This window comes from Oreochromis niloticus, linkage group LG13 (assembly GCF_001858045.2).
Source record: "Oreochromis niloticus isolate F11D_XX linkage group LG13, O_niloticus_UMD_NMBU, whole genome shotgun sequence".
Taxonomy (NCBI): domain Eukaryota; kingdom Metazoa; phylum Chordata; class Actinopteri; order Cichliformes; family Cichlidae; genus Oreochromis; species Oreochromis niloticus.
Window position 1 is genome coordinate 28,119,803 of NC_031978.2, and position 27,257 is coordinate 28,147,059.

The following is a 27,257-nucleotide window of genomic DNA, read 5'->3' on the forward strand; positions in this document are numbered from 1 at the left end:
TCATTTGTTTCAATATTATTTTGTGTTTTTTCAGCTGCAAAAAAGGAAAAAAGATCAGAAAATCAGCACAGCCTTCCAAGAAACAGTACAGCATATAAGCCTCTGTAAAAAGCCAGAGCCAAAAAAAGATATTTATCTTGAAGCGTTGGATGGTAAAGTAACATTTCAGAAAAATAAGTACTCAAATAAAGCAACTGTAACATAACTGAAATCCTAGTTAAGTATAGTAATGTAGAATTTGTAACTGTAGCCTTATGGTTTGTATTACCAATGTGCCGATTACAAGAAGCTCAATTTTTTCTTATTAAAATATTTTGATTTTTATCATCTTTATAAACATTCTGCAGGGATTAGCAGCCAGAAATTCACAACACAGACTATTGATTAAACTCAGCGTTGAAATAAAAGACATCTGGACTTATTTGCGCCTTTTTTAAATAGTAAGAAACTTTTAGTATCTTAAGGTATCTCTATAGAATCTACTAAACTGCAGACATTTGTGTTTTTAACAATGGGTCCACAGGAGGAAAATATCATTTTCTGAGCAGCATGTCTTTATTGTGTGGAAAACCTGAGATGCACTCTTGAAATTTCACTTCTTTTTATATTAAAGGGGATTAAATGCATGGTTAAACGTCTTTATACTGAGACAAAGAGGAGTTTCTCTGATTCGGCCCACTTAAGATTAAAGTGGGCTGGATGTGGACCTCGATGCAAATCGACTTTGATAGCAGGTCACAGTTAACGTACACTTGTATTTGCCAAAGTTTGTCACAAACTGACCCAAGTAACAGTCCAGTGAAGCTTTCGTATATTTCAATAATTTAATTTTCAAATAAAAATATCAGTGCATTAGTAAAACGCAATAACGATTATTTTGCGTTACCTTTACACGTGAGGCTGGGTAACTAAAAGTCATGACAGTGCCTTGCCATCAACAAAAGAATAAAATAAGAGCAGAATAAAGTAGATCCTTCCTCACCTCATATTTCTGAGTCCTCTGGTCCTGTTTAAGCCTTTGAGTTGATCGATTTTGGTACAGAGTAGAAAAGGCTTGTGGATATTCTGGGTTTGCTGTAACTCAGGAGGAAAGTCTCTGAGTGAAGATCAGATAAAACCTGATTTCGGATGTTTATGGTTTGTGTTAATGTGTGTTCGTACTAGAACATAAAATAACCATTCTCTCTCTTATTTTTAAAGGAAGTGTCCATGCATCCAGACAAATTTTTAGGTACACATGTTCAATTGCTTTCTAATGTAAATATCTAATCAGCCAATCACATGGCAGCAACTCAGCGCAGTATGTAGACATAGTTTGCATAAGATCACTAAAATATTCTGGTCCGATTAGTCTTGAGTTCTGCTGCTGTAGGGTCAGGCTTTACTGTAAACAAGCATGAATCTATTCTGCCTATTATCAGTGGTTCAGACAGCTGCTGGTGGTTCAACATGTATTTTTCCTTGATGTTACCCTGTCACAGTTTAGGCTCTTTAGTATCAACTGAAATTTTCAGGGTGAGATTCACATCTCAATAAAAACCAAAGAATTATCTTTCAGTTAACACTATTGATTTACATCCTGCATGGCAGCCATACATACTGGAAGAAAAGAAAGAAAGAGATCATATGTAAAAGGGAATTTTGATAAAGTGCTTATAAACGTTATAAATGATCTTTTTTTCTTCGTGTAATGTTTTTCATACCATATGTAATTTCATTGCAAATATTAATCACGGTTAAATTAGGGGAGATGGCAGTAAAAACTAAGCTAAGCTGTGATGTCATCAAGTACATTCCGTTCCTATTGTAGAACCACCGCGCTGCGTTCTCCTGAAAACTCCCGTTTGAACGAACTTGCGCCCACCGGAGCCTCGACGGAATTCTTCGTTCGGACTCTGTGGGAGACGGATGCATAGGAAGCGGACAAACGAAGACTTCTTTCTTCACTTTTGATCATGAAAATGTGGATTTTTGCTGTTCTGGCCGCTCTCGCGGTCGGAGCCTCGGCTCAGAGCTGTAAGTAGTTTCAATTTGATACAAACTTGATTCTAAAAAGAAAGGCACCGCTCAGTTTGAGTAGATTTAATGGAAATTAAAAAAAAAAAAACAACCCCAAAAACAAGTACATTTTAAAAGTTCAGAGCAGCTTTATTTAAGACAGATAAATCATCTTTCTATGAGATGTAGTTTTGCTTGTTTTATTTGATCAAATATTGTAATTAGCCACCAGAGTTGGACCAAAAAGCTGTTTTTAATGTTATACTAGCTAGTTTTGTTGGTGGGTGGGGAAGGTTTGTTCCGCTGTGTTGGGACTCGCAGCCAAAAGATTCACCCTTATATAATACTGCAACTTTTAAAAATAAAAAAATTAAGCTTCATGAAGTCACAGTAATGTTGTTACGTATTTGAGTTCCTGTTAATTACCTGCTGTGTTTTGGTGTTTTTTTCTTTCTTTCTCCTTAGGTCCAAGTACATGTGAGACTATGAAGTGGGGTACATGCGACGGACCCCCATGTTCGTGTTATCTTCTGGTTGATAATGGTGTAAAACAGCCCATAGACTGCAATGCATGTAAGTTTAGAAGTGATAAACGGGCTCCTTCCTGTTTCATGTCCTCTGTTTGAAACTCCAGCCTTCTCATGTGCATTTTGTTTCCCCCTCAGTGGTCCCCAAGTGCTTCTTGATGAAAGCTGAAATGTACAGAGCTAGAAAGGGTATGAGCACTCGCAGTATTGCAGGAAAGCCAGATGAGACTGCCATTGTGGACAACGATGGCATCTATGACCCCGAATGTGAGAGTGACGGCAAATTCAAGGCCAAGCAGTGCAACGGCACAGATGTGTGCTGGTGCGTCAACAGCGCTGGAGTTCGTCGGACATACAAGGGAGATCAGACCCTCAAGTGTGAGAAGCTGGTGGAGACCTAGTAAGTGATTTCACTATAGTGAAGGATTGCTGTGAGGATGAATAGTTCAAATATTCAACATAATTTAATTTCTTTGTTTTTCCCCTCTTCCAGCTGGATCCGTCTTCAGCTGACACACAAGCAGGGGCCCACCGTGACTAAAGACAAGTTGAAGACGTAAGTCCACTTCAGCCCTTATTAAAAGTTAAGAAGCATACTGAGGCTGACATTTCCAGATCTCACCTCCCTAATGTCTTTTTAAAACAGTGCTATTGTGGCTGAACTTAACAAGCGTTACCAAATGAACCCCAGCCTGGTGAAGGAGATTCAGGTGAGTGAGAGTCCAACAAAAAACTGCTTATAATTTAGAACAAAGCAAAAAGCATCACTGCCATGCTAACTAACATCCTGTCATTCTACAGTATGACCCAGACGCTCGCATGATTGTGGTTGATGTGAATAAGGAGAAAGGCGACCGCACACAGGACCTGTCCACAATGGCCTACTACATGGAGAAAGACGTACGTAGAACCTTTTTGTGTGTGTGTGTGTGCGTTTTGTATAATGGACCCACTGGCTAACTTCATCATGTCACATGACTTTCTGCAGGTGAAGGTGCTGCCACTGTTTACTGACCAGAGCAGAAGCTTTACTCCTGTGGATGGGCAGAACCTGGAGATGGAGAAGATCATTGTGTACTATGTGGACGAGGAGGCCCCAATTCTTCATGCACCTGCTCCTCCTTGTCCAATTTTTTTTACATTTTTAATAGAAATTTTGAAAAACTTTAAAAACTTTTTTTTTTAAGAAATCCCTTACCATATACAGCTCTGGAGTGACTGGTTCCAGCTGGAGGCCCGCCCATTAAATGAAGGCTGGAGCGCCGTGGTGAGAGAGGTTCTCGCGTTTCTCCCAACATCCAAGCAGTACGCCTGTGACAGCCACTTCAGTGACTTTGTGACAGTTGAAGTGGAGTGGGTAGGGGTGAGCTGCCGTTTCTTTTGATCCCCTGTTTTCTCCTGTTTTGAGTAAGTTAAGCTGGTCAGACTCTGTCTTTATCTTTGGCTCTTGTTGTGGTAAGGTTAGGTGTGTGGGAATCAGTTTAGATTAGTTTTGTTTATTATTTTGGCCTTAGCTCACCCCGACGTGTTGACACTCCCGTTTTGTTGTATCTGTTTTATCACTTTGTAAATAAATCACCTTTTAACGAATTGATTTGTTTCCTGTCACTGCTTCGCTCTTGTGGAGCGAGCGAGTGCTTCACTCATGTTATTGCCTGGCTCCTAAATAAGAAGTCCATTGCCATGAACACTCTTAGTCTTGCTAAAACTTTATGTAGTTTGATTTTTTTATTGACATGTTTCTATATTATATTTTATTTTTTCAGCTGCAAAAAAGTCAAAAAAAGATCAAAATAAGTGTTGTTACTTCAGAAAATTATTATTTTTTGATAGGCACAGTGAAGACTGACAGGAAAGTGGAGGATGGAGAGAGGGGAAGACGGCCCGGGTTCGTCCACAGTCAGCAGATCTCAGATAGAGCACCTTTGGGAAGTGTTGGAACAAGAGATTCACATTGTGGATGCGTAGCCAACAAATCTGCAGCAGCTGTTTGATGCTTTCATGTCAGCGTCTGAGGAATGTCCAAAATATGTCTATGAATTTAATTCATGCTAAAAGCAGGTTTTAGAGCCATTCTTCTCACCCCTCCAGGTATTTAATAATGCTAACATATTCTAACTGTAGCTTTAGCTGGTTTGTATTACTAATGTACGCTAATGACAGTAACTCTTTGTGGGGTTGTTGTTTTTTGTTTTTTTTTTTAGATGTAATTGAATTTTCTGGATTTGGGTTGAATTCGCCACGAAGGTCAGTTCATAACAAAGTGACAGTGTTTTGAAATGTGTGCCTGTCAGTTCTAGCACCAGTCACATGGTGGCGCCATCTCTCAGCCATCCTGTTCACGTAATAAATCCTTGGATGATAAAACAGCCACAGACACTGCGCAGGTTCATTAGCTCTGTCCACTGTTGAGAAAACTGGGACAATCTTATGACCCGTCATAAAGATTAAGGTGTCTGATCCCTTTGGACTGCGCAATTGGTTACCCTGGTTACATGTAGCAGTGATAGGCTATGCACAGCAACAAGCAACAGTTACAAGCTCAGCATCTACCACATACAGCGGTGCACTACAAACTGAAATGAGACAGGGTTCCTCTGAGACCATGGTGCTACATGTAACAGTAAATCAGCAGAGGACTGCATAAAGTGCAAGTATGCAAAAATTTAAAACAAAACAGTTCAACAGAACGATGCATACACTAGTCGGTGCAATAGAAACGTACAACAATGACACTGGGTTGTGCAAAAAGTACCTGGGGTAATGAAATGAATGTACAAACGTATGTGTGTGAGAGTCTCTGAGTGAAGATCAGATAAAACCTGATTTTGGATGTTTATGGTTTGTGTTAATGTGTGTTCCTACGAGAAAATAAAATAAACCGTTCCCTCTTTTTATTTTAAAGGAAATGTGCATGCATCTGGTCAAATTTTTAGGTACACTGCTTGCTAATGCAAATATCTAATCAGCCAATCACATGGCAGCAACTCAGCGCAGTATGTAGACATGGTCAAGACAAGCTGTCACGAGGCTTTATGTTTTAGACTTCATCTGGGTGAGATTATATTCTAAATCGTTATACTCTCCGAGGGGTTTGTGTTTATTTTCTTGTAGTTCTGTTTTTGTTTGATCATTGATCAGGAGTTCGATCATTCCTTCGCATATTTCTGTTTTCCTTCAGTTCATTGTGATTATAATTCACACACAGGACTCAGTTCTGCTTCTATGGGCCATCTCTTTCCCACCCGGGCTTCTAGACTTCTGATTGACCAACATTTCTACACGATTAGGAATTTATCGCCACCTGTTGCTTTGGCATGTTCCTGGCAGCGTTTTCCTTCGTTTTTGGTGTTTACGTGTGGACAGGATTTTTTTTAGAAACGAAAACTGAAAAACTGTTTTCAAAAATGCCCGTGCACGTGTGGATGTAGCCTCAGCCCTCAGTCTTGCTCTGCTTGTTGTCATGTTGTCTCAAGTCTCTGCAGTTGTTAGTTCTAATTTGTCTTTATTTTGTTTCCTTAGTGTTCATCTGCTTTGTTTTTAGTTCATTTTACCAACAATTAAAGCTGCTGCTTTAAAGTTTGTGTCTCAGAGTCCTGCATTTGTTCCTTGCTTGCCACACAGCTCACCATGACACGAGCTGCTGAAGTTCAAGCCAAGCATCAGAATGGGAAAGAAAGGTTTAATTTAATTGATTTGGGACCTGGCATAGTTGTTAGTGCCAGCCAAGTGAGTCTTTTGGAAACTGCTGATCTAGTGGGATTTTGACAGACAAACATCTTTTGGATGAACAGAAAATAGTGGAAGTTCTTTGGGTGAAAATATTGATGTTTAGAGGAAAATGGCCACACCGCTTTAGCGTGACACAAAGGCAACAGCAACCCATAATCACTCATTACAAACGAGTTTCTCTGAATACATGCAGAAGCAGATGGGCTGCAGTAACAGACCACACCGGTGCTGCTCCTGTTAGCTAAGAACAGAAAACCGAGGCTACAGTTTGCATGTGCTCACCACAATTCTCTGGTTTGATGAGTCTCGATTTTTGTTGCAACATCCAGATCAAACGATCCAAATATAGCATGAAAAACTTGAAAGCCCTTTTCTATCTTCCCATATATCAACAGTTCAGGCTACCAGTGGTGGTGTAATGGTGTGCGGGAAATCTTCTTGGCACGCACTCTTTTGGTCTGATTAGTCTTGAGTTCTGCTGCTGTCGGGTCAGACTTCTCTGTAAACACCCATGAATCTGTTCTGCCATTTATCAGTGGTTCAACATGTATTTTTCCTTGATGTTACCTTGTCACAGTTTAGGCTCCATAGTACCACCTGAACATTGTTTATACACCACAGCCTACCTGAGTCTTGTTCCTGACTATTCCCATCACTTTATGACAACAGTGTACTCATCTCCTGATGCCTTCTTACAGCAGTATAACGCACCATGTCACAAGGCTCAGATCATCTCAAACTGACTTCGTTTACATGACAGCGAGTTCACAGCACTCCCACCGGCCTCTACAGTCAGCAGATCTCAGTCCAATAGAGCACCTTTGGGAAGTGGTGAAACCAGAGATTCACATCATGGATGTGTGATGCTGTCATGTCAACATGTGCCAAAATCTGAGGAATGTCTAAACTGGTAAAAACAAGGTGTGTTCTTGGACTGTTACTAAAAAAGTATACTTAAATAATCCTGTATAATAAAATATAAAAATCTTATGGGGGAACCAAAAATTATTCATGCAGCTTTTCGACATTTCTAGAACCACTTAGTAGACAGAATAGATTTGGACCACAAATACCTGAACTACAGGTTCAAGGCCTCACACATTCATGTTATTAGTTACATTTGTGTCACTAACAACATAATCTTTGTGAGTGTCAAGGTTCATGACTCACTCTGAATGAAAGTCAAAAGGTGGTTTATTTATACAAGTGACACCAGGTGAGAATATATCCACACACAGTGCTGGGGCGGTGCAGGGGGTCCAGGGCGAGGTCCAAACTCCTTTTCACACTGCCAGTGACTCACAATAATCCAAAAGCCACTCCAGCCCAAGCTCACTCACCCTTATCCACTCAGGGTTCACAAAGAAGGGAAGCGGTTCAGGGAAGTCTATACTGAAGGGGAAAGTCAACGTTAGCAAAGCACATGAATAAAACACCAGGTGAGCTGGGTTACACTGATACAGCTTAGTACAACAATCCAACAACAAGTCAGTCTCCACCAAGGCCTTAAGTAGTGCAGGAGTAATCAACAGCAATGGATGGCATGTGTGTAATTATCAGTGATGGCAGACAGGTGAGTAGAGCTGAACAGGTGAGTACTGAGGCGGGGACCAGAGTCAGACTCCACCCTGGTGGTGAGGAGTAAAGGAAAAACAACAACAATCCAGGAAACCCTGGGACCATGACAGTGAGCTGTCCTTTTGTTCTTGGTTTCAGTGTTATTTCATTCATTACTCAGACTGTCACTCCTAACACAACAACTATTGTTACTTGTGTGCTGCTCCTACCACAAATGTCTGCCATGAGCTGGAATTACAGCTAATAGTTTATCACAGACTGTAATGAGAGACATGAGGTTATAATATCTAGTATGTAGAGCTAATACGAAAAGCTGTAAAACTGATACTTTTGCACCTATATGTACTTGTTTTGAACAATTTGGATAACCTTCGTGTTTATATCAGCCTCATTTTTATTGTAGCTAAAAGGCAATTCCTTTTTGTTTAAGTTAAATGTGACCATACTTGGATTAGAGAATGGAGCGCTAAGTTACCAGCTAAGGCTTCATCCAGACACAGTGACACAGTGACCTGCTAATTAGTGCCAAGAAACCTTCAATTAAAATACCAGAACCTCAAGCAACAAAACTGAAGCACAAATATCTCGAACCATTTGTTACTGAAAAAACTGTAGTGCTTTTTTTTTTTACAGTGCACACACAAAGCCATGTTTTTACAAATTTTTTTTGTAAAAAATGTTATTGTACGGCGCTCTCCAGTGACACAGCATTTGAGAAATAAAGTAGAAATATAAGATATGCAAAATATATCCAAGTAAAATAAAAGAAGCTGCAACAAACTACATTTTTTTTACTCTTTCAAAAGAACAAAGAAAACAAAATGAATATCTAGAAAATATATATAAATACGACACTCTTCCCTTCAAAATAAATACCAGAGAGTGAGCTGTGTCGGCGGAGGTTTGCTTCTTGTAGTTTCCAGTTTAGTTTTAGTAAATTATAATAACTTTGGTGCACGATATGAAAGACTTACACCACTTACAGATACCATCTGGTGGTTTTAAACAGACAGACATCACACTTTCTTGTTAAATGTAGTTCCAAAGATTTAATATGTTCTCATGACAAGTCTGGAAACCTATTTGGCGTTCGCCTGACCTTTCTGTGTAGTTAGTAGTTATGGGCTACAACTTCCTGTTTCATATAGGCACGGCTTTTGTATGCAGATGAATTTAAAAAAGGCTACTAATTGAAATAAAGATCTATATCATTCTGAATCTAATGGATGATATTCATTAGACTTTTGAAAAACTGTTTACCTTCTCGGCCTTGTCAGATTGGCTCGGACACTAGCAATCAGCAGACCTTTTGTTCCCAACCACAGAATTTTGTACATTTAATCACAAGTATCTGCTTGTAGACAATATTTGTGTCTAAAAACATATAAAGAAAGCACCTGTTAGTATTTCTATAGCACTTTGTTTATGGTGTACAAAAAGAACAGGGTGTGTTTTTTAATTGGGAAATACATGCAACACATGTTTTCAGTTTTTCCTAGTGAAGCGATTTCTTTCCAATATGTCTTCTTTAAACGGGCAACTGTCCAGACTGAAGAAGAGGTAGTTAAAGATTCTCAATCTGTAAACACGTTCATGAAAAAGAAAGGTGTGTCAGGAAAAACACAAAAAGCAGACTGTGTGCCGCAGGTGGCAGCAGAGCATTCGTCTGGTTCGCTGTGCATGAAGCCCAAATAAAAACTGTCCCCAACTTAAAAGTTTAATCTTTCAAAACAACACTTTATGCCACTTGATCCTAGCTAGATCAGGAAAGAAAGGATTTGTGCAGAGCTGATGAGAATATCTCTCAGACAGAGACTCGAGGCTGTGACTCATCCGTGAGAATGTGACTCACAACACCTGAGAAATGTTTTCTCCCGCTCCGGTTTCTGTTAGATACCTGCTGATGATGTCATCGCATCGCAGTGTTTCACAACTCATAACAAGGAAAAACATCTGCATGAACAACACTTATGTGTTTTAAAGTGAAACTACACCATTAGGTAGTTTCAGTGTAGCAACATGGGATTTCTAGTTATCTGCCACAAAATGCTGCGGGAACATTATGATGGCGGTCTTACAATAAAATACGTTGAGTATAATAATTGTAATTAAAAAACGCTTTTATTTGTTTAAAAGTAAAGTTTATGATATGAATCAACACCACATGACATGGCGTGTAGTCTATAGCCTAGGAGAGTTTGCCTTTTTCTACATGTTTTACACGAAACTCAACAAGCACGTCAGGAAAATATCAACACGGAAAACAGGGGAAAAGAGGGGAAAACACCTTAATAACCAGTTCCTTGCTGTTCCTAACGGACTCCTTTCTGTGTTAGTGAACCCCCAAACACTAAAAGAACTAAAAGAAGCGGAGGTTACATAGGCATTTAAAGGTTTTTAAAGATGAAATTAACCAAATTTTAAACCAAAATTCAGTTTAGATAATTTTTGACAAATATAACAAGATGATGACGTCACAAGGGGTGAACGTTAAATTTATTTATGATTTGAAAGATGAAAATATGTCAACAGAGACAGAGAGGGCAAATATGGTCATACCGGATTCAGGTGCGTTTCTCCCGACCCCTCCCCCCTCGCACGGCACCGCCTATGCAAATTAGCCTGACGTTATGAGAGTAATTCTCTTATAAATTTTACTGCTCAGGTCCTTCCTCCGACAGGTGGACAACAACTACCAAACGGAGTATAATCCAGGATAAGCTCTGCTTTGAATTTGAATTCAACTTTTAAGCGTGTGCTCGCGCTCGTTCGGTTCCTCGTCTCACCTGTGAGTGCGCGCGCTTTAGTTCCTCTCTAAAACAGGTTTGACCGGGACACACCTGCGCCGAGAAAAGGAGCCTTGTTGGGCGCGTCGAGGGCATTCTTCATTCGGTCTTTGACCTCTGCGGGAGACGGACGCATAGGAAACGGATAAACGAAGACTTTTTTTCTTCAAGTTTGATCATGAAAATGTGGATTTTTGCTGTTCTCGCCGCTCTCGCGGTCGGAGCCTCAGCTCAGATCTGTGAGTAGTTTCAATTTGATATAAAATTGTATTCGGCTGAAAAATCGCGCAGTTCATTTTGACGTAGATTTGATGGACGTTTTCACAAAAACAAACATTTTTAAAGTTTGAAGCAGCTTTATTTAAGACATAGAAAAATTAGCTTCCTATGAGATGTAGTTTTGATGTTTTATTTGTTAAAATATTGTAATTAGCCGCCAGACCAAAAAGCTGTTTTTAATGTAACACTAGCTAGTTCAGGTGGGTGGGGGTTGGGAAGGTTTGTTCCGCTCTGTGGGGAGAAACCAACGCCCAGGCAAACCTGCTGGTCTACCTGTACGACTTAACGTCTCCGTTTCGAGCTCTAAAGAAGACAAAGACTAAATCTTTTCAAACACTATCATACCAAAGATTCATCTTTCTATTGTATTCCAGCTTTATTTGTGTGTGTGTGTGTGTGAGGGGGGTTTCTCCCTTTTTCTTTTAAGCCTCGGGAAGTCACAGTATAGTAATGTGGTTACATATTTGAGTACCTGTTAATAACCTGCTAGTATGGTGGGGTTTTTTCCTTTCTCTTTAGGTCAAAGTACATGTGAGACTATGAAGTGGGCTACATGCGACGGACCCCCATGTTCGTGTTATCTTCTGGTTGATAATGGTGTAAAACAGCCCATAAACTGCACAACATGTAAGTTTAGAAGTGATAAACGGACTCCTTCCTGTTTCATGTCCTCTGTTTGAAACTCCAGCCTGCTCATGGTGTGCATTTTGTTTCCCCCTCAGTGGTCCCCAAGTGCTTCTTGATGAAAGCTGAAATGTACAGAGCTAGAAAGGGTATGAACACTCGCAGTATTGCAGGAAAGCCAGATGAGACTGCCATTGTGGACAACGATGGCATCTATGACCCCGAGTGTGAGAGTGACGGCAAATTCAAGGCCAAGCAGTGCAACGGCACAGATGTGTGCTGGTGCGTCAACAGCGCTGGAGTTCGTCGGACTGACAAGGGAGATCAGACCCTCAAGTGTGAGAAACTGGTGGAGACACAGTAAGTGATTTCAATATAGTGAAGGATTGCTGTGAGGATGAATAGTTCAAATATTCAACATAATTTAATTTCTTTGTTTTTCCCTCTTCCAGCTGGATCCGTCTTCAGCTGACACACAAGCAGGGGCCCGCCACCGTGGATAAAGACAAGCTGAAGACGTAAGTCCACTTCAGCCCTTATTAAAAGTTAAGAAGCATGCTGAGGCTGACATTTCCAGATCTCACCATCCTAATGTCTTTTTAAAACAGTGCCATTTCGACTGAACTTAACAAGCGTTACCAAATGAACCCCAGCCTGGTGAAGGAGATTCAGGTGAGTGAGAGTCCAACAAAAAACTGCTTATAATTTAGAACAAAGCAAAAAGCATCACTGCCATGCTAACTAACATCCTGTCATTCTTCAGTATGACCCAGACGCTCGCATGATTGTGGTTGATGTGAATAAGGTGAAAGGAGACCGCTCATATGACCTGTCCAAAATGGCCTACTACATGGAGAAAGACGTACGTAGAACCTTTTGTGTGTGTGTGTGTGTGTGTGTGTGTGTGTGCGTTTTGTATAATGGACCCACTGGCTAACTTCATCATGTCACATGACTTTCTGCAGGTGAAGATCCTGCCACTGTTTACTGACCAGAGCAGACGCTTTACTCCTTCTGTGGATGGGCAGACCCTGGAGATGGAGAATATCGTGGTGTACTATGTGGACGAGGAGGCCCCGACCATCACCATGAAGCACCTGACAGGCGGGATCATCGCCGTCATTGTGGTGGTGGTGCTGGCTGTGGTTGCTGGCCTGCTGGCTGTGGTGAGCGCATCTGCATGTCAGAAGTGTCGTTTAAAGAACGAATGTTAAAACAAAAAGCCATAATTTGGTTTCTTCTCTGTGTTTGTAGTTCTTTGTCCAGAAGCGACAGAGGAAGTACAAAAAAACTCAGGTGAGATAAACGACCTGTTGTCGGTAAATTCATCTTTTGAGAAAAAGGAAAAAAGGGTCATTGTATTAATTTTTTGTTGTGTCTGCTCTTTCCTCAAATTCAGCAAAGAGAGATGGAGCAAATGTAAAGCAGAGAGAGTGTGAAGAGTCGACGCATACAATCGCCTTTTTTGGATTACCTTGTTTTTGTTTTCTTCGCTGTGGGAGTGTGCCATTTTTATCTTTTGAGACTTGCAGATTGTAAATGAATACTCACCTTTCTTTTTTTTCCTTGTTGGGGTGTCATTACTGCTACAATTTATTTATAAATCATGTAAAGTCTTAAAGCATCATCCCTCTGGTCTACATGCCATATAAAGTACTGTGCATTTTTAAAGTGTGCCTGACATGCCTCATTTTAACATTAGAATTTAAATTCCACATCATAGAGTGTACAGTTTCTTACTTTCTATTGTTTGTTTGGATTGTTTTTAATAAAACATGCTTTAAAAGACACTGAAGCAGGTTTCTTGATGTTTCGTCTGAACTTTCCTGTATTTTTCCACTGTTAACAGACTAAATGTGGGGGATGGGTACAAGATGGAGGAAACTACTCTGAAAACCTCTGAACATGATGAGGCAATGATCGAAGCTGATTTAAAGTTGTGTGGGTTTTTAATTATTCTCCCCCCTTCCTCGATACTCCACCCCTCAGATATGTTTTGGTGTATTTCCTTAGAAGCGTAAAGCCTCGTCGTCTGGGAAGATGGCTGCTCCGGTAGTTGTTCGTAATAGACACTTTGTTTACAGGTGGCAGGTCTGCTGGAGATCAGCTACTGCACGGGTGTGGCAGGAATCATGTGAATGTGCTTTTCAGTAAACTTCTGTATGTTAAGCAAAACTCACAGATCTTAGTTTTGTGCCACTATGGCCAAGATGGAAAGCAGTAGTTTTTGTGTGTCACACTGCCTCAGGTGAGACAACTACCTTTTATTACAGGTAGTCATTTCTAGCTGCGCTCAGTCATTGGCGACGTGTTGAACCTGTCGGACAGGTTCCATCTCACTTACGAATGCATGCATATGCTTGTACTGCGAGTGCTCTCGGTTTAAAATGTCAGGGCAGGAATGATTGACTGAGTCAGGTGAAAGGGCTGAAGTCCAAGTGGACTAAAATGGCAGACATCTTCTCATCAAACAGAAACTGTAAGTTGGCATTATCTTTACATCTGAATATATAAATAAACCGCCTGGTTTCCTGTTGCAACATGTTTGTATTGCAAGAAGTATGTGGTTGGTTCTGTACAGCTGTGGTCTGTGAACCTAGCACTCGAGGAGGCCGTGCGTGTTTACTTTTTCAGTGTGGAGCCTTGCTGAAGGTTGGAGCACATTTGAAAGAATACTGACCTAAAGAAGTATACCTTCCTGTTTATTGTATGCATTTGCATTTTCAACATCAGCAGTTGACTTACTTTTAACCTCCGTCCCCACATAAAGCACAGTATCAGTCACCTGCTCTACCTTAGTTCCCTCTGGCCTCACCCAAGCGCGCTCCCGTGAGCCTCGCCCCCTCGCTCTAGCTCCATAGCAACAAGAGGACAAAAGCAGATCTCTAACTTGTTCAGCCAGGTTAGGTATCATATAGCTTCTCTCCTTTTACCCTCCCCCACCCCTCGATTCTGTGAAAGACTGCAGGAATGAAGGTGTGCCGCTTGCTGTGAGGTACCTGCTGCAGGTATCGACAGGTCAGTTTTCAGTTTGCTTCAGTGGGGCGAATTTAAAGCTTACTATAGATTTATACAGTTTCCTACAGGGTGAGGATTTTATATGAATGTCAGGGATTTACACCAGTGGCTCAAGCAAACTTTCATTTCCAGGACACAGGATTTAGATACAATGTATTCCATGTCACAAATAAATATTGATTATTTGATATTATTTGATGCCTGATTATTCTCACTGTATACTGGATCATGATAATACTAGGAGTACCTTACATTAAACTGTCATGCCTTTCCCGTTTGTCTTCAGGTTTATATCAGATTCGGTTTCGTGTTGTCTCACCAGCAAACAAAGAAAAACGTTACAGTTCTCTGGAATCTGCTCAACGACCAATGGATGTTTTCAACAACATGCTAAAAACACATTTCCCACATCTTCTCACCTTCTTTTTACATACTTTTAAAAAAATACACACTTCTTAAAGCTGAGTTCACACTGCTGAATTTTCCAAAAAAAAGACCCCTTAGCCATTAGTGTGTGTGTGATTCTTTTTATTATCCACACCTTTAACAATTACAAGTGCTTTCTCATTCAGACTTGACAGCCATCAAGGCTCCATTTTGAATGTTTACTCACCATATTGTTTACTGGAAAAATGGGCAGTGGTGTTTCATCACTGTCTTCCAGTTTGACCTGTTCACAGCACAGTTTTCATTCACCTTCAACATTGTTCCTGATATGAACCGAGGATTTTTTCTCTCTCTCTCTCTGTGTGTGTGTGTGTGTGTGTGTATGGAGGTGGAAAGTTTATGATGAATGCTTAGACTGGACTGGAACCTTCTGGGCAGAATAAAATGAAGCCAATGGAAAGTGCAGTTCCTCACATGGCCACTTGAGGCTGGATACAAAAGTGTTAAAATGTCAAACTGTGACTTTATAACAACTAAACAAGGAGGGTTTTTTTAAATAATACCTAAGATTTTATATGTTAATACCTAAAGTGGGGCAGCTGTAGCAGATGGCCACTGAACTGTGAGATGGACTCAGTATAGAGTCCGTATATGAGCAATCCTATTTATCCATATTGTATATTCTGTATCTATATATGTGTATATGTGTATATATGGTGTATTTATGCTTATATCCTTACTCTCATTCCCCTTATTGTATCTGTAACATGCAACTTCTTTCGGTGCTTTGCTACTGGAAACTGAATTTCCCAGAGGAACCCACCCGAGGGATTAATAAAGTTTCATCTAATCTAATCTAATCTAATCTAATCTAATCTAGAAGAATATGTGTCATAAAGAAACAGCTGTACATAAAGTACACTTTTCCATACTTCCCCAAAAGCTGTCAAGTAACATTCTGAGTCGAAACCTCCTGCTGATTCAATCCACTGACCTCACGAGAAAGGCCTTATGTATTTGTACATGATTAAAGTTTTACCACTCTCCTGGCTGTTCAGTAACCAGGAGCACAAAGAGCACAATCTGGTCCCTTTATAACAACACAACCCACCAAGTCCACAGTTCTTTTTCTCACATCTACTGCAAAAAGGCGCACACAGCCCCAGATGAGGTGGTTTAAACACATTTTAAACAGCTGTGCTCCACTTCCATCTGGTTACCTGTTATTGCCTCCTGCTTTCATCATAATGTCCTTCATTATGCATGACTGTAACACTAAGAGTTTCACTTCCTGCTGGGGCCACTCTGCCCTACAGGAAGGCAGGAAACAACAGGCGCCCTCTCTAAATGATTTTTTAATAACAACTGATCATTACGTCCTCTGCACTGTGCATTACTTTCTAAAGGCAGAAATACAAAAATTAACTGAACACACAGAGAAATGTACCAGGTAACACTGATTGATAGAGACGTTTCAGAACATTTGCTCAGTCTGTCAATAAATACTGTTGATTTTTCTCCTTGGAGTGACAAAATGAAAGCAACACAGTCATTAGCGACACAAAAAATGTTAAGCAAAGCCTCTTAGTGCTTCTTGACCCTATTGTACCTTTGTATAAAGCCTTTAGCTCAAGTCTGAGCCACAGATCTCATCAAGTGTTCTCTGAGGAAGGTACCAAGGCGCTACATGGTGATACCTGCAAATTGCTGCAGCCTCAGCTGGTCTGCGATATTAAACTGCACTCAACAGATATGTTTTGTTAGTGCCCGGCTTGTCACAAAGGGGTAACCTTTCCACTTATTAGAATTTAGCTGGGCTAAAGTGCACAGATGAAACCATGCAGCTAAAGATGCTACATTTCTAATGTAAATTAAGACCAGGGTGTAAGTCTTTGTGCCATCACAGCAGAGTGGGGGCCTTGCTGGGGCGTCCCAGAGCTGGGGGGGATTTGCTCCTCAACTCTTTGCTCTTCAGTCTCACGGGCTGGGCCACCATCAGGGCCGGGGCAGAGAGGTGGTGGGCGGCGGCCTTCTGCTGATGTGCGCTGTTGATGTAACTGGAAATGAGGAGAGTGACCTCCCTGATCTGTGGACAAAACAAAAACAGGGATGCATTTCAGTTTTTGTACATCTCCTAGACTATATATAAAAGATGGACATGGTCTTTGCATCTAAAAAGTGAAGCCAATGCAGAGGCGCTTGTATCTGCAGGAGGGAAAGTCTTCTGTTTGCAGAGAGAAGTCAACTGTATAGAAGGAAAACAACCCTGATCTGTGACCTCAGATGGATGAAAGTAAGTTTGTTTGTGGTCCCAGTTGTGGGTTTCAGGTCTTCTCTATAAATACATTATCTATTGCCAACTTTGCATTTGTTTATAATGTGGTAAGAAATGCACAGCGGCTAAAGGAATAGCATTTAAGCCAAATTGTCAGTGTAAAAGATTCAAACATGAAGCTAACTCCAGCACCAAAGTGTCATTAATGAAACATTTACCAGACCCAAGACATTTTTATTTTGTCTGTATCCAAAGAATGTAGTACAGACATGAACGAACCTGTTTTTTTAATGTCAAAAAGACAGTAGCATTGTTTTAAATTAAAAAGACCAAATGTTACTTAATGGATAAGACAAGCTTTAGCTTTAAAAGAAGGTAAAACAGATGAACATGTTTGAATCATGCAGTATTTGTTCTGCTGTGATTTCAACAGTTCAACAGTTTGTTTTCTGTTCTTCCCTTTTTCTATAGAGAACCGGAGAATAGAGGAACAGTGGTTAGCACTGTTGGTTTACAGTAAAAAGACCCTGGGTTCAACTCCACCGGCAGGCTGTGCGGAGCCTGCGTTCTCTACAGGTACTCCAGCTTCCTCCCACAAATGACCACAGACATGAATGTAGTGTTAACTGATGATTCTAAATTGGGTGTTGGTGTGGATGTGAGCATGCACGGTTGTCTGTCTCACTCTGTGTTAGGCCTGCAATAGTATAGACCTATCCAGGGTGTGCCCCGCCTCTCTTCCCATGACACCCTCCCCACAACCTTCAGCTAAGTGCAAGAAAATGGATGGATGTTAAAAACTAATAAAGGCATTCTTCAAAAAACACTAAACTCACACATTTTGTGATTAACAACAAAAAACAAAGAATTAGACACTCATCTTTTACATAATGTCTGTGTTATTTCTTTGTGTCGGTGCCTTTAATTTGCCAGAGAAATCTGTTACATTCTGTTTCACTTTGGTCGACTCCACTCATTACAGGTAATGAAGAGTCAGGCAGGAGTTAATTGTCTAACTTGTCCTGTTGTTTTGCAACATGTACTGACACATACTGAGATAGAATGAGTGGAATTAAAGGCAGCAGTGTGACACAGTTTTAACTTTTACTACCACAACAAATGTGCCATCTATTTTAAGAATACAAACTCTGCTTTGCCATCTGGACTTTCGCCCTCTGGCACGACCGCGGCCCGCCCTCTCACTGACCTTGGAGGGGTCCATAGCAAACAGATGTTTCTCTGTAGGTTTGTCTTTGCTGGCGTTAGTGCCGACGTTCTGACCCATCACCAGCATAAAGTCCTGCTTGCAGCCTCCAAATGTCATCAGGTTCTTGTAGGAGTAGCAGACCAGCAGTTTCTGAGTACCAGACACAAAAATAAATTGTGGTAAAAGAATTCCGATTAAAAAATAGGATGTGAAATGTAAAAACTGAATTCTGGGCCTCAGTTTTAAGATTAAAGCAAACAACAACGACATCAAAAACGATGTAACACTCTGTGCTTTACATTATGATATTTAAAAGTGATTTTACACCGTATGCAAATGTTTACTTCTGGAGTTTGAAGAAACACATGACGACTAAGTAACTGTTAATCTGAAATCACGGCAGCAAAGCGGAGGAATCTTTCCTCTGCAGGTTTCTGAGACTGTGTTGCACAAAGCTGCTCACGATGGAGTTGTGCTCCAGGACGCTGATACCATCTTCATGTACAGCCAGCCAAACACGAACACCGGGCTCCGGAGAGGGCGTGATGGACTAAGGCAGAGAGAACAGAGGGTGAGGTTAGTTATGAGCATGTTTTCATGATGTGTCCAAAAATCCCCAGCACTCACTCTGTCAGATACTGTTTACACTGTAGTGGGAAACAATGCAAAGAAACCTATTTGGAGTTTTTTTCCCCTACTTTTTTCTTTTCTTTTCTTTGGAGCACACTGACACTTTATTTAGTTTACATGTTAGGCTCCATTCATGCTACTTCTTTGTAATTTGTAACATATATTCAGTATCTGAGATGATAAGATAAACCTTATTTACAAATAGATTACTGCTCACAATGCTCACCTCTGCTTCAAACAGTCTGGCACCAAAGAACGGCCACTTCCTGGCTACGGTCAGGTAGATCCTGATGCACTCTGGTGAACTTCGACCCCTGAGTGAGGCCCAGCGGGCAGAGAGACGCTGTAGCAGTTGTCTGAGGGAAAGCAGAGGATAAAATAGAGTTTGCTTTTAAAACATTTACAGTTTTGTAAGTCTCTTTTTGACCATTAAAGACTTGAGAAAACAAAGACAGGTACTGTATGATGACAAAAAAAACCCCACAAGCAGTCACAAAGCTGCTTTCTGGGATGGAAACCTTGATGTTATAGGTGTAATAAAAGACTATAAAAGCATAAACAGATAATGTCCATGCACTACAAAGTAGGACGTGAGTTCAGATTTAAAGCCACTGTTTCTCGGGGTGTTTTGTGTCTGGTACCTGAGCTGCTCCTCAGATGTGCTCCTGCGGTAATGTTTGGGGTAGAATCTGTCCAACACCTGCTTCAGGTTCTGATTAGACTTAGTCTGGGCCGATCCAGAGGTGGAGAACGGACGCTCAAAATCTCCAAATTCCACCTGTACACAGACACGGAGTGCAGGCAGTAAGTATTCAGAAATTCTTCACGCTCTGTTTCTCACTTTAATCCAGGAGTGGATACGACATATGTGGCATCATTCAGCTATAAATTACATAAAACGACGAAAAATGTGTCAGATATCACTGTTTTTAGACCAGGGCCTGAGTTACACATGAACCATTACATAAAGCCAGGCCACATTACACACGCTGTAAAAGAGATATGAAACGCAAGAAGTGAGTTAAAAGAAAAATCACTTGATATCAGACCTGTGCGAGCAGTGCGGCCATTTCCAGAGCCAGCTCCTTGTTGACAGGAAAGTGTCCGGCTACGATGGCTTCATTGGTCTGATATGCCAGCAGTAACCTCTCCCTCTCTGACTCCCCCCTCACTTGGAGAGAGAAGTAAAGTCTGAAGATGGAGAGGAAAAGTTAAAGAGAACCAATATGAGGACAAAGCGACCGGGTGATAAATCCTCCTGAGAGAAACATGTAATCCAGGCAGTAACTCCAGTCCACATTTCCACTTTGTGTGGTGACAACAAATCCTGATCTTTATATGCAGTCTGCCTCTGATCCGCCATCTAGTTTAATTTACAGTGAAGAGCGATGCCATCAAGCTAACAAACTATTTTATCCCACTGAGCATTATTTCAGCACTGAACTGTTGAACCTGTTGTTCTTACACTACCTGTTCTTGTAGGTGAGGCGGACAGTCCTGGTGTTTTCTGACTTGCCGGTGTGATGCTCCTTGGAGGCCTGCTCCCATTTGGAGATAATGTCGCAAATCTGCACATGAGACGAGACACCTTTGTGTGGGAAAACGCGGATTTTTCAATCTTCCTAAAGTATTCACCGCACGACTAAAAGGCGCACCTTCAGGCCTCCTTGCAGACAGTGTTCCAGCGACCGTCCAGTGGGGTCATCGGTGTACAAGCTGAAACCAGAAAGTCCCGTTTTCCTCATGCCGGTGTCCTGGTTGAGACGACACTGGAACTCGTCCACCGTTGTTGAGGCGTCAAAGCTCACCACCTACAGTACAAGGTGTAGGTGAACAAGGGATTAAATGCATAAGTGTAAGACGGCAGTGAGACGCAATAATCTAATCTGAGTGTGCAATGATTCTTCAGAGTTTTCAAAATAAATCCGGGTCAAACTTCAGCTCAAAAGAACAAAATTTCTGACCCAAATCATCTGCATGGTGTTAAACTTTAAATGCTGTATACAGAAAACTGTGATATATCGACACTGACTTGGGTAACACCTGTTAATGTTTAACAGGTGTTATGACTGGCTGATGTGGAAAGATGAATTGTTGTGCGCATGTGTGAAAATGCATCTACTTCCTGTCATAGCGACAGAACAGTTTTCTCTCTTCCCGCTGCTGACTCACTGTGCCGTGTTATTAGTGCCGATACAGAAATAAACTTCACAGACAGGAAAACACAAGACAAATGTTCTTTGATCTTCTGTTCTGTTAACATTATACATTAGATATTATGGATGAATATCATGAATAAATTATATTTGCCTGGTTATTCAATGAATAATGAAATATCCAACATCATCACTCTGGTGGTAACATCAAAGTTGCACTAATCATGTGCAGCATGACTTCAGTGCAAGCTTTCCTTTACTACTACAGGCACATAACAAAGGACATAAAAGTATAATCTAACATAGATTTTATATGCTGGCTTGGAAAGTTCTGGAAAATATATTTACATAGTCTCGCCAGCAATAATAATAGGTTACACTCAAAAAGAGATTTTTCATCCTCAATAAACAGATGAGATCAAAGGTTTATTTATTAAAAGACTTTTAAAAAATGTCCTTGGTATAAACTGAATTTATACCAACCAAGTTAATTTCATTTGATCAGATCCCTTTAAATGTAACATTGTACTTATGCAATAAAAATGTATGGAATTAAATGAGTTAAAGCCAGCATTTTGGGCAGAAAAGTTTTCATAGTCCATATAACACAGCAATCAACATGGACATGGAGTACAGATACTAACAGCAGCTTTGTCCCAAATATTCAAGTTAAACAAACTAGTAGCAAGAAATGCAAATTTTTACTCCGGGGTAATACAAATAAGATATCCAGGGCAGATTTGGCAGAATTTGCCTTTTTTTTGGACGGGGTGATCATAAAGCAAATAAATAAAATGAGGAGCTAAAAGAAAGTTTAGGTTTCATTCTGAGAGGATCATGAAGCTCTGGACCAAAAACAATGTCAGTGCAACCTGTTAGTCGAGACGTTAGGGTGGATACTACATGGTTAACCTCAAAATGAAGGGAGCAGCGGGGTCATAACGATAACAAATAATTATCAAAGCTGTCAAATTAAAAAATATTAAAACTTAATTAAAATTAAAAATATCTTGAAACTAACTTTATATAATACAGAGTATTTACACTGCAAAAACTCAAAATCTTACCAAGAGTATTTGTCTTATTTCTAGTCAAAATTATCTCATTACACTTAAAATAAGACAGAATCAGCTAAAGGGCAACATTGCAGTAAGCTAAAGGAACTTGTTTCAAGACAGTAAATCTTAAAACTAGAAAAAAACTAGACAATTTTCACTTGTTTCATTGGCAGATTTTTTTACTTAATACAAGATATTTTAGCTGTGAAAAAATCTGCCAATGAAACAAGTGAAAATTGTCTAGTTTTTCTAGTTTTAAGATTTACTGTCTTGAAACAAGTTCCTTTAGCTTACTGCAATGTTGCCCTTTAGCTGATTCTGTCTTATTTTAAGTGTAATGAGATAATTTTGACTAGAAATAAGACAAATACTCTTGGTAAGATTTTGAGTTTTTGCAGTGTATGTTTTCGTTAGCTTCATAGCATAAGTGCCTAAGTCATTGTCTGGTCAAAGTGACTTAGGCAATTATGCTATGAAGCTAACGTTTTGCCTTTTGCTTTATTCTCTCACACAATAAGCTTGACATCGATTATAGACAGACACCAAACAGGTTTTCATAGCTTTGTTTGTTTTTGAGTCCAGAGCTGTTAATACATGTAAAGGTGATGATCTCATCACTTCCAGTATATATAGGCGGGGACAACCAGGAAGCAGGTAGCGACAAAGGGAAACACACACACACAGGGGAGAGATGCAAGGTTAGCTTGATACTGGGTGGAGCAGTGAAGCGAAGAGAGCGACAATGGTGCGCCGAGGGACAAAGTGAACAGATAAACATCTCTGTGTGACACCAAGGAATAATCATTGGCATTTTTCTCATATCAGAGATATTGAGTGCACATTGGGAGAGTTAGTTAGCAAGAATCAAGCTGCGTGGATGAGTTAGTTTCACTCAACCATCGTTTAAACTAGGGAAAAAAAGCACATCCGCACAAAAAACAAGCAGACATCAAAAACAACAACCACAAACAGAGCCACAGTTCATGTACTGCACGGCTCCAGTTTAACATTTAGGGCAGCGGTCCCCAACCCCCGGGCCTCGGACCGGTACCGGTCCGTGAGTCGTTTGGTACCGGGCCGCGAGAGCTGAGGCTCAGGTGTGAAATGTATGGTTTTCAGGGTTTTTATCGGTTTTCAGGGTTATTTTGTTATTGTTTTTATCGTTAACTCGGTTTTCCTGGGTCTTTTCACGTGTGTAATGAATAAATCTTCTTTTTTTCGGTACCAGTACTGGTTTTATTTTGTTGTATTTATCCACGACACCTTAAAGGCCGGTCCGTGAAAATATTGTCGGGCATAAACCGGTCCGTGGGGCAAAAAAGGTTGGGGACCGCTGATTTAGGGCACTGGTTCCTGTTTATTGCATCACAAACAACTTGACATTTTGAACAATTCTGCACTTCTTGTAGGCACAATAAATGGGATATCTGAGGACTTAGATGTACACAGGTCTGTGCAGAATACGACCTAAACGCCTTAATGTGTAAATAGTTCTTTATTGAAAAGCAAAAAAAGGAAAAAAAGGAAAAGTGAACAGGGAGAGTCTCACCTCACATCGGGCACTAACCAACCATAAAGAACATAGTTCTGGAAAAGTGATACTCAGTAGCATGATTTTATGAGGTTAAAGGTAGAAAAGCAGTGGATCCTTCTATAAAACACCCTTCAGTAGAGTATCTGTCAGTGGGGTTGGGCTATCATCTAGTGCAAGAAAACATTACAGAAGTGACTCTGTTACGGTTTATTAAAGAGCCGAGGCAAAGGTCGAATGGCTTTCAAACTTATACCATAATCCTGCACAACTGTAAATCCATGTAACTGGTTCATGTGACTCACAGCATGTTATTTAAAATGGTGTATATGGATTCTTCTACTGTCAGTTGAAAAATAGCAGTGCTCAAACTGCCACATACATCATGTCGCATTAAACTGTTAGGACTGGAGGCAGGCAGCCGTTGATCGTTGTTTTTTCTGTGTAGTGAGTGACTATTATACCTGGTATGTATTGTTGAGGAAGTGCACGGGCACACTGAAGGGCAGGGAGTGATGATAGGGATTCCTCAGAAGAATCGAAAGAATCTCCATACGGGAAGGCCTGGCCTGTCTCTCGCCCTTCTGCTGTGTCCGCTCCATGGAGCGCTGGCAGTAGATGGTATACTTACCCACCTCTGTCCTGAGGACAAAATGTAGCCACGCTTTAGTTTCACATACATGAACATTTTTATGGCCAAAATTCCCTGAAAGCAACTCAGATATCAAAGCAAGGGAAATGAAAACGCCCATCAGTAAAATAAAAGAGAAAGAGAATAAATATGTATTTATGACATAACTCGGTCTTTCAATCCCAAAATACTGTATAATTCCTGGGAAGGAATTATACAGTATTCCTGGGAAGGAAGTAAAGAAGTGCTCAAGTGCAAAGAGCATATATATCCAGATGGTACATACACAGTACACTGGTTGTATTTTGTGCTTTGCTTCGTTGTGTCAGTTTTCAGGGCCCCTGTGTTTTCTCACCTGGCATCTGCATGTCTTTTGAGGTGGATCTGGAGCAGCCAGAGGAAAGGGTGCTGAGGCAGAAACAGTCCCACACACAAGGCTAGAAACTGCCAGCCCTGGAGAGTGACGTGCAAACACTCAGTCACCACATCTTTAACAAACTGTCACATGCATGACTCTGTGAATTTCTATGCAAGACCACAACTGAGAGACTTAAGACTGCATAGTTCCCTTGTTTCGTAAAAGCATAAAACAAGTGGCCATACTGGATCCTGTTAATCGGCTACACTGAGTTCATTCATGTAAGGGATGACTGAGCTGTGACACAGTGTTTTGGTTTTTAGCTGAATTAGACATCAGCACACGCTGGAATCTGATGTTTCTTTTGAAAGCGTCTGCTGTTCTTTCTGCCCTCTGACAGTATTTCTGGTATTTCTGGTTACTGGCTATGGAAGATTACCACAGAGTGACAGAGAACAGACAGTCTACAAAACTCTTCTGGTTTTCATGCCAGCATAAGAGAGGCAAGACTCTCTTATGCTGGCACTGTTTTAAAATTGATCCGTATAGTAATAGATACTAAAAGATCTCCTTTTAGGCAGTTTTGATATTCGTTAGGTCAGTGAACCCTGATGATACCACGCCTTTTTTGCCAGCCTTTCCACTTAACAATGCATACTGCTGCTGCCACTGTGTGGTGAGAATGCAAACCTGCAGGGGTCCCGGATGGCTGTGTGGCTGCCTCTTGCGGGTCTGCTTGATGAGCTGGCAGAAAAACTCATTCTGAAGCTCGGGGTGGGCCAGGCACACCTGCAGGGCGCTCTGGGCCAGGGAGACGTGGTAGTCGATGGCCGGAGCATCGATGGCCACATTAATGAAGAGCTGACAAGTCTGAGAGGCGGTGATGGAGTTTAAAAGAGAGAAAATATTTGTGATACAATTAGTTATTTGATAGAAGAAACATTCAGTGACCACATTTTTTATTTGAACATGTGGAGGTTTGTGGTACCTTGAAGAGTTTCACTGCCTCTGTCTGCAGAGCTTGTGAGGGCAGGGTGGTGAGAGGAAATGACAAGGCTTCTTTGCTGAAACACAACATGGGGTGTCTCCAAATCTGAGAGTCTGAAGGCAGGTAGGAGAGTGGGTTATAAGAATAAAAGGTGGAAGAAATAAAGGCAAAAATAAGCCCAAAACAAAACAACCAGACGGAACTTCAAAGGACGTAAATGGGAAAGCTTAGAAATGACTAAAATAAAAATGAAAGCTCAAATTTAACTTTGTACTTCCAAAACTGAACTAAACTGAGTCAAATTTGTAAAAACAACCTTCAATAACAGACAGTGGTGCATGCATTTTTATTATTGAGCTTTATTACTGTACTGCTGTAAACGTGACCTGACAAATAACGTCCCTACATTAATAAGAAAACCTTAAGGTACAATAAGGCTAGGTTTGCAGTGAGAAATGTTTCTTTATTTAATTCAGACTTCCTTATTAATATTACATCAGTATGTTTTTTTGGTTATTCATGTGACGAAAGACATTTTAAGTCGCAATAAAATTATCTGTGGATGAGAGAAAGTCTGAAAAAAACTGAATCAAGTAAAACAAAACTATAAAACACAACACAAGACAAAATCATTTGTACTCACTTGGATCTCCATCCAGCTGGAAGAGTTTTCCCACCAGTTGTTCAAATTCAGTGCCAACTTTGCCCACCGTAGTGCCTGCCGCCACAGACAGATGGTACAGCCATGACTCCTACACAGTGATCCCAGAGACACGTGAGAAAACATCACAACAGGAAACATAATTATGCATAATCATCAGTTTGTAGTTTAAAATTGACTGGATTAGTTTTAGCTTCAAGTAAAATACAGGAAGCCCCTCTCATGGAGCTGCTCTCAGTCTCAGAGCTCAGGAGCAGATTTGTTGCAGTAGAGAAAAATGACTGTACACATGAGCTTAAACGCCATGGTCAGAAGACACACGGGTCTGCCTGCCTTACAGAACAGAAAAGTTCAACCTTTCAGTCCCGTGCTGACCTTTTCATGGCAGGATTCAATGAGCAAGTAAGTGGGTCCTTGCTCCTGTGGGTGGATGGCGATGGTGAAGGGTGCCGGCTGTAGGCCTCGCCCGCATGCCTTCAGGTCGTCATCTGAATCTCTTGACCTGTCCACCTCCTCCACCCGAGCCTCCCACAGCTTAATCTGACCCAGTGGGAACTGGAAACAAAAGCAGACGTGCGCTCCACGTTCAGTGACAAGTAACAGCTCAGGTCAGTTTTAAATTGATCACCTGCTCCTGACAAAGGCTACAGATGTATTTCTACAGATGCACACCTTGTCCTCTTGGCTGCGAAAGTAGTACAACGTTTTGCCGATCAGAGCACACCAAACCCGCTTAGAGTAGCCGTGTTTCACCTGCAGCAGAGGAAGTACAAATCGGAGCGTAAAACACAGAAGTTTGTGAAATATTGTGTTACACGTAAAGCCATTTTTCT

The 27,257-nt window shown here is 40.8% G+C and overlaps 2 protein-coding genes and 2 long non-coding RNA genes across 10 annotated transcripts in view; 3 read left to right on the plus strand and 1 right to left on the minus strand.

Moving 5' to 3' along the window:
* Positions 1-1,813: 1,813 nt before the first annotated feature.
* On the plus strand, positions 1,814-13,314 carry epcam (epithelial cell adhesion molecule). Of its 4 annotated transcripts, XM_005457066.4 has the most exons (10): positions 1,814-2,016; positions 2,464-2,571; positions 2,664-2,925; positions 3,019-3,081; positions 3,172-3,235; positions 3,327-3,425; positions 3,514-3,618; positions 12,598-12,690; positions 12,779-12,820; positions 12,924-13,312. In XM_005457066.4, the coding sequence occupies exons 1-10, from the start codon at positions 1,956-1,958 to the stop codon at positions 12,945-12,947; spliced, it is 921 nt and encodes a 306-aa protein (XP_005457123.1). In that variant the 5' UTR covers positions 1,814-1,955; the 3' UTR covers positions 12,948-13,312. The 4 variants fall into 4 exon arrangements, with proteins under 4 accessions (XP_005457123.1, XP_013131267.1, XP_003452369.1 ...); XM_013275813.3 differs by lacking the exons at positions 3,172-3,235; positions 3,327-3,425; positions 3,514-3,618 and adding exons at positions 12,133-12,196; positions 12,288-12,386 and having other exon boundaries at positions 1,825-2,016; positions 12,490-12,690; positions 12,924-13,314; XM_003452321.4 differs by lacking the exons at positions 1,814-2,016; positions 2,464-2,571; positions 2,664-2,925; ... (2 more) ...; positions 3,327-3,425; positions 3,514-3,618 and adding exons at positions 10,497-10,860; positions 11,420-11,527; positions 11,623-11,884; ... (1 more) ...; positions 12,133-12,196; positions 12,288-12,386 and having other exon boundaries at positions 12,490-12,690; positions 12,924-13,314.
* Positions 3,625-5,434, plus strand: LOC109204830 (uncharacterized). The gene is made up of 2 exons (XR_002064351.1): positions 3,625-4,616; positions 4,730-5,434. It is a non-coding gene; the product is annotated as an uncharacterized LOC109204830 (long non-coding RNA).
* A 1,976-nt stretch (positions 13,315-15,290) lies between the features above and the next one.
* The window catches only part of plekhh2 (pleckstrin homology domain containing, family H (with MyTH4 domain) member 2), a 34,620-nt gene continuing 22,653 nt past the window's right edge, over positions 15,291-27,257 (minus strand). For all 4 annotated transcript variants that reach the window (XM_019366820.2, XM_003452313.5, XM_025897550.1 and 1 more), the window contains 15 exons: positions 27,097-27,177; positions 26,800-26,979; positions 26,407-26,515; positions 25,764-25,876; positions 25,466-25,645; positions 24,773-24,870; positions 24,251-24,428; positions 20,697-20,852; positions 20,512-20,609; positions 20,091-20,232; positions 19,683-19,819; positions 19,268-19,397; positions 18,875-18,961; positions 18,412-18,561; positions 15,291-17,015 (listed from right to left, as the gene is read on the minus strand). In XM_019366820.2, coding sequence (XP_019222365.1) covers positions 16,830-17,015; positions 18,412-18,561; positions 18,875-18,961; positions 19,268-19,397; positions 19,683-19,819; positions 20,091-20,232; positions 20,512-20,609; positions 20,697-20,852; positions 24,251-24,428; positions 24,773-24,870; positions 25,466-25,645; positions 25,764-25,876; positions 26,407-26,515; positions 26,800-26,979; positions 27,097-27,177 — 2,025 coding nt within the window. In that variant the 3' untranslated portion in view covers positions 15,291-16,829. The remainder of the gene's footprint in view (positions 17,016-18,411; positions 18,562-18,874; positions 18,962-19,267; positions 19,398-19,682; positions 19,820-20,090; positions 20,233-20,511; positions 20,610-20,696; positions 20,853-24,250; positions 24,429-24,772; positions 24,871-25,465; positions 25,646-25,763; positions 25,877-26,406; positions 26,516-26,799; positions 26,980-27,096; positions 27,178-27,257) is intronic.
* LOC112841973 (uncharacterized) lies at positions 19,757-20,671 on the plus strand. Its single transcript, XR_003213488.1, has 2 exons — positions 19,757-19,845; positions 20,524-20,671. It is a non-coding gene; the product is annotated as an uncharacterized LOC112841973 (long non-coding RNA).

Excerpts from the sequence above, each read along its gene's own strand:
- epcam (XM_003452321.4), top strand. The coding sequence starts at position 10,800 with ATGAAAATGTGGATTTTTGCTGTTCTCGCCGCTCTCGCGGTCGGAGCC. Across the intron at positions 11,885-11,976 it reads GAGAAACTGGTGGAGACACA|CTGGATCCGTCTTCAGCTGA; the intron begins GTAAGTGATTTC and ends TCCCTCTTCCAG. Across the intron at positions 12,387-12,489 it reads CCTACTACATGGAGAAAGAC|GTGAAGATCCTGCCACTGTT; the intron begins GTACGTAGAACC and ends GACTTTCTGCAG.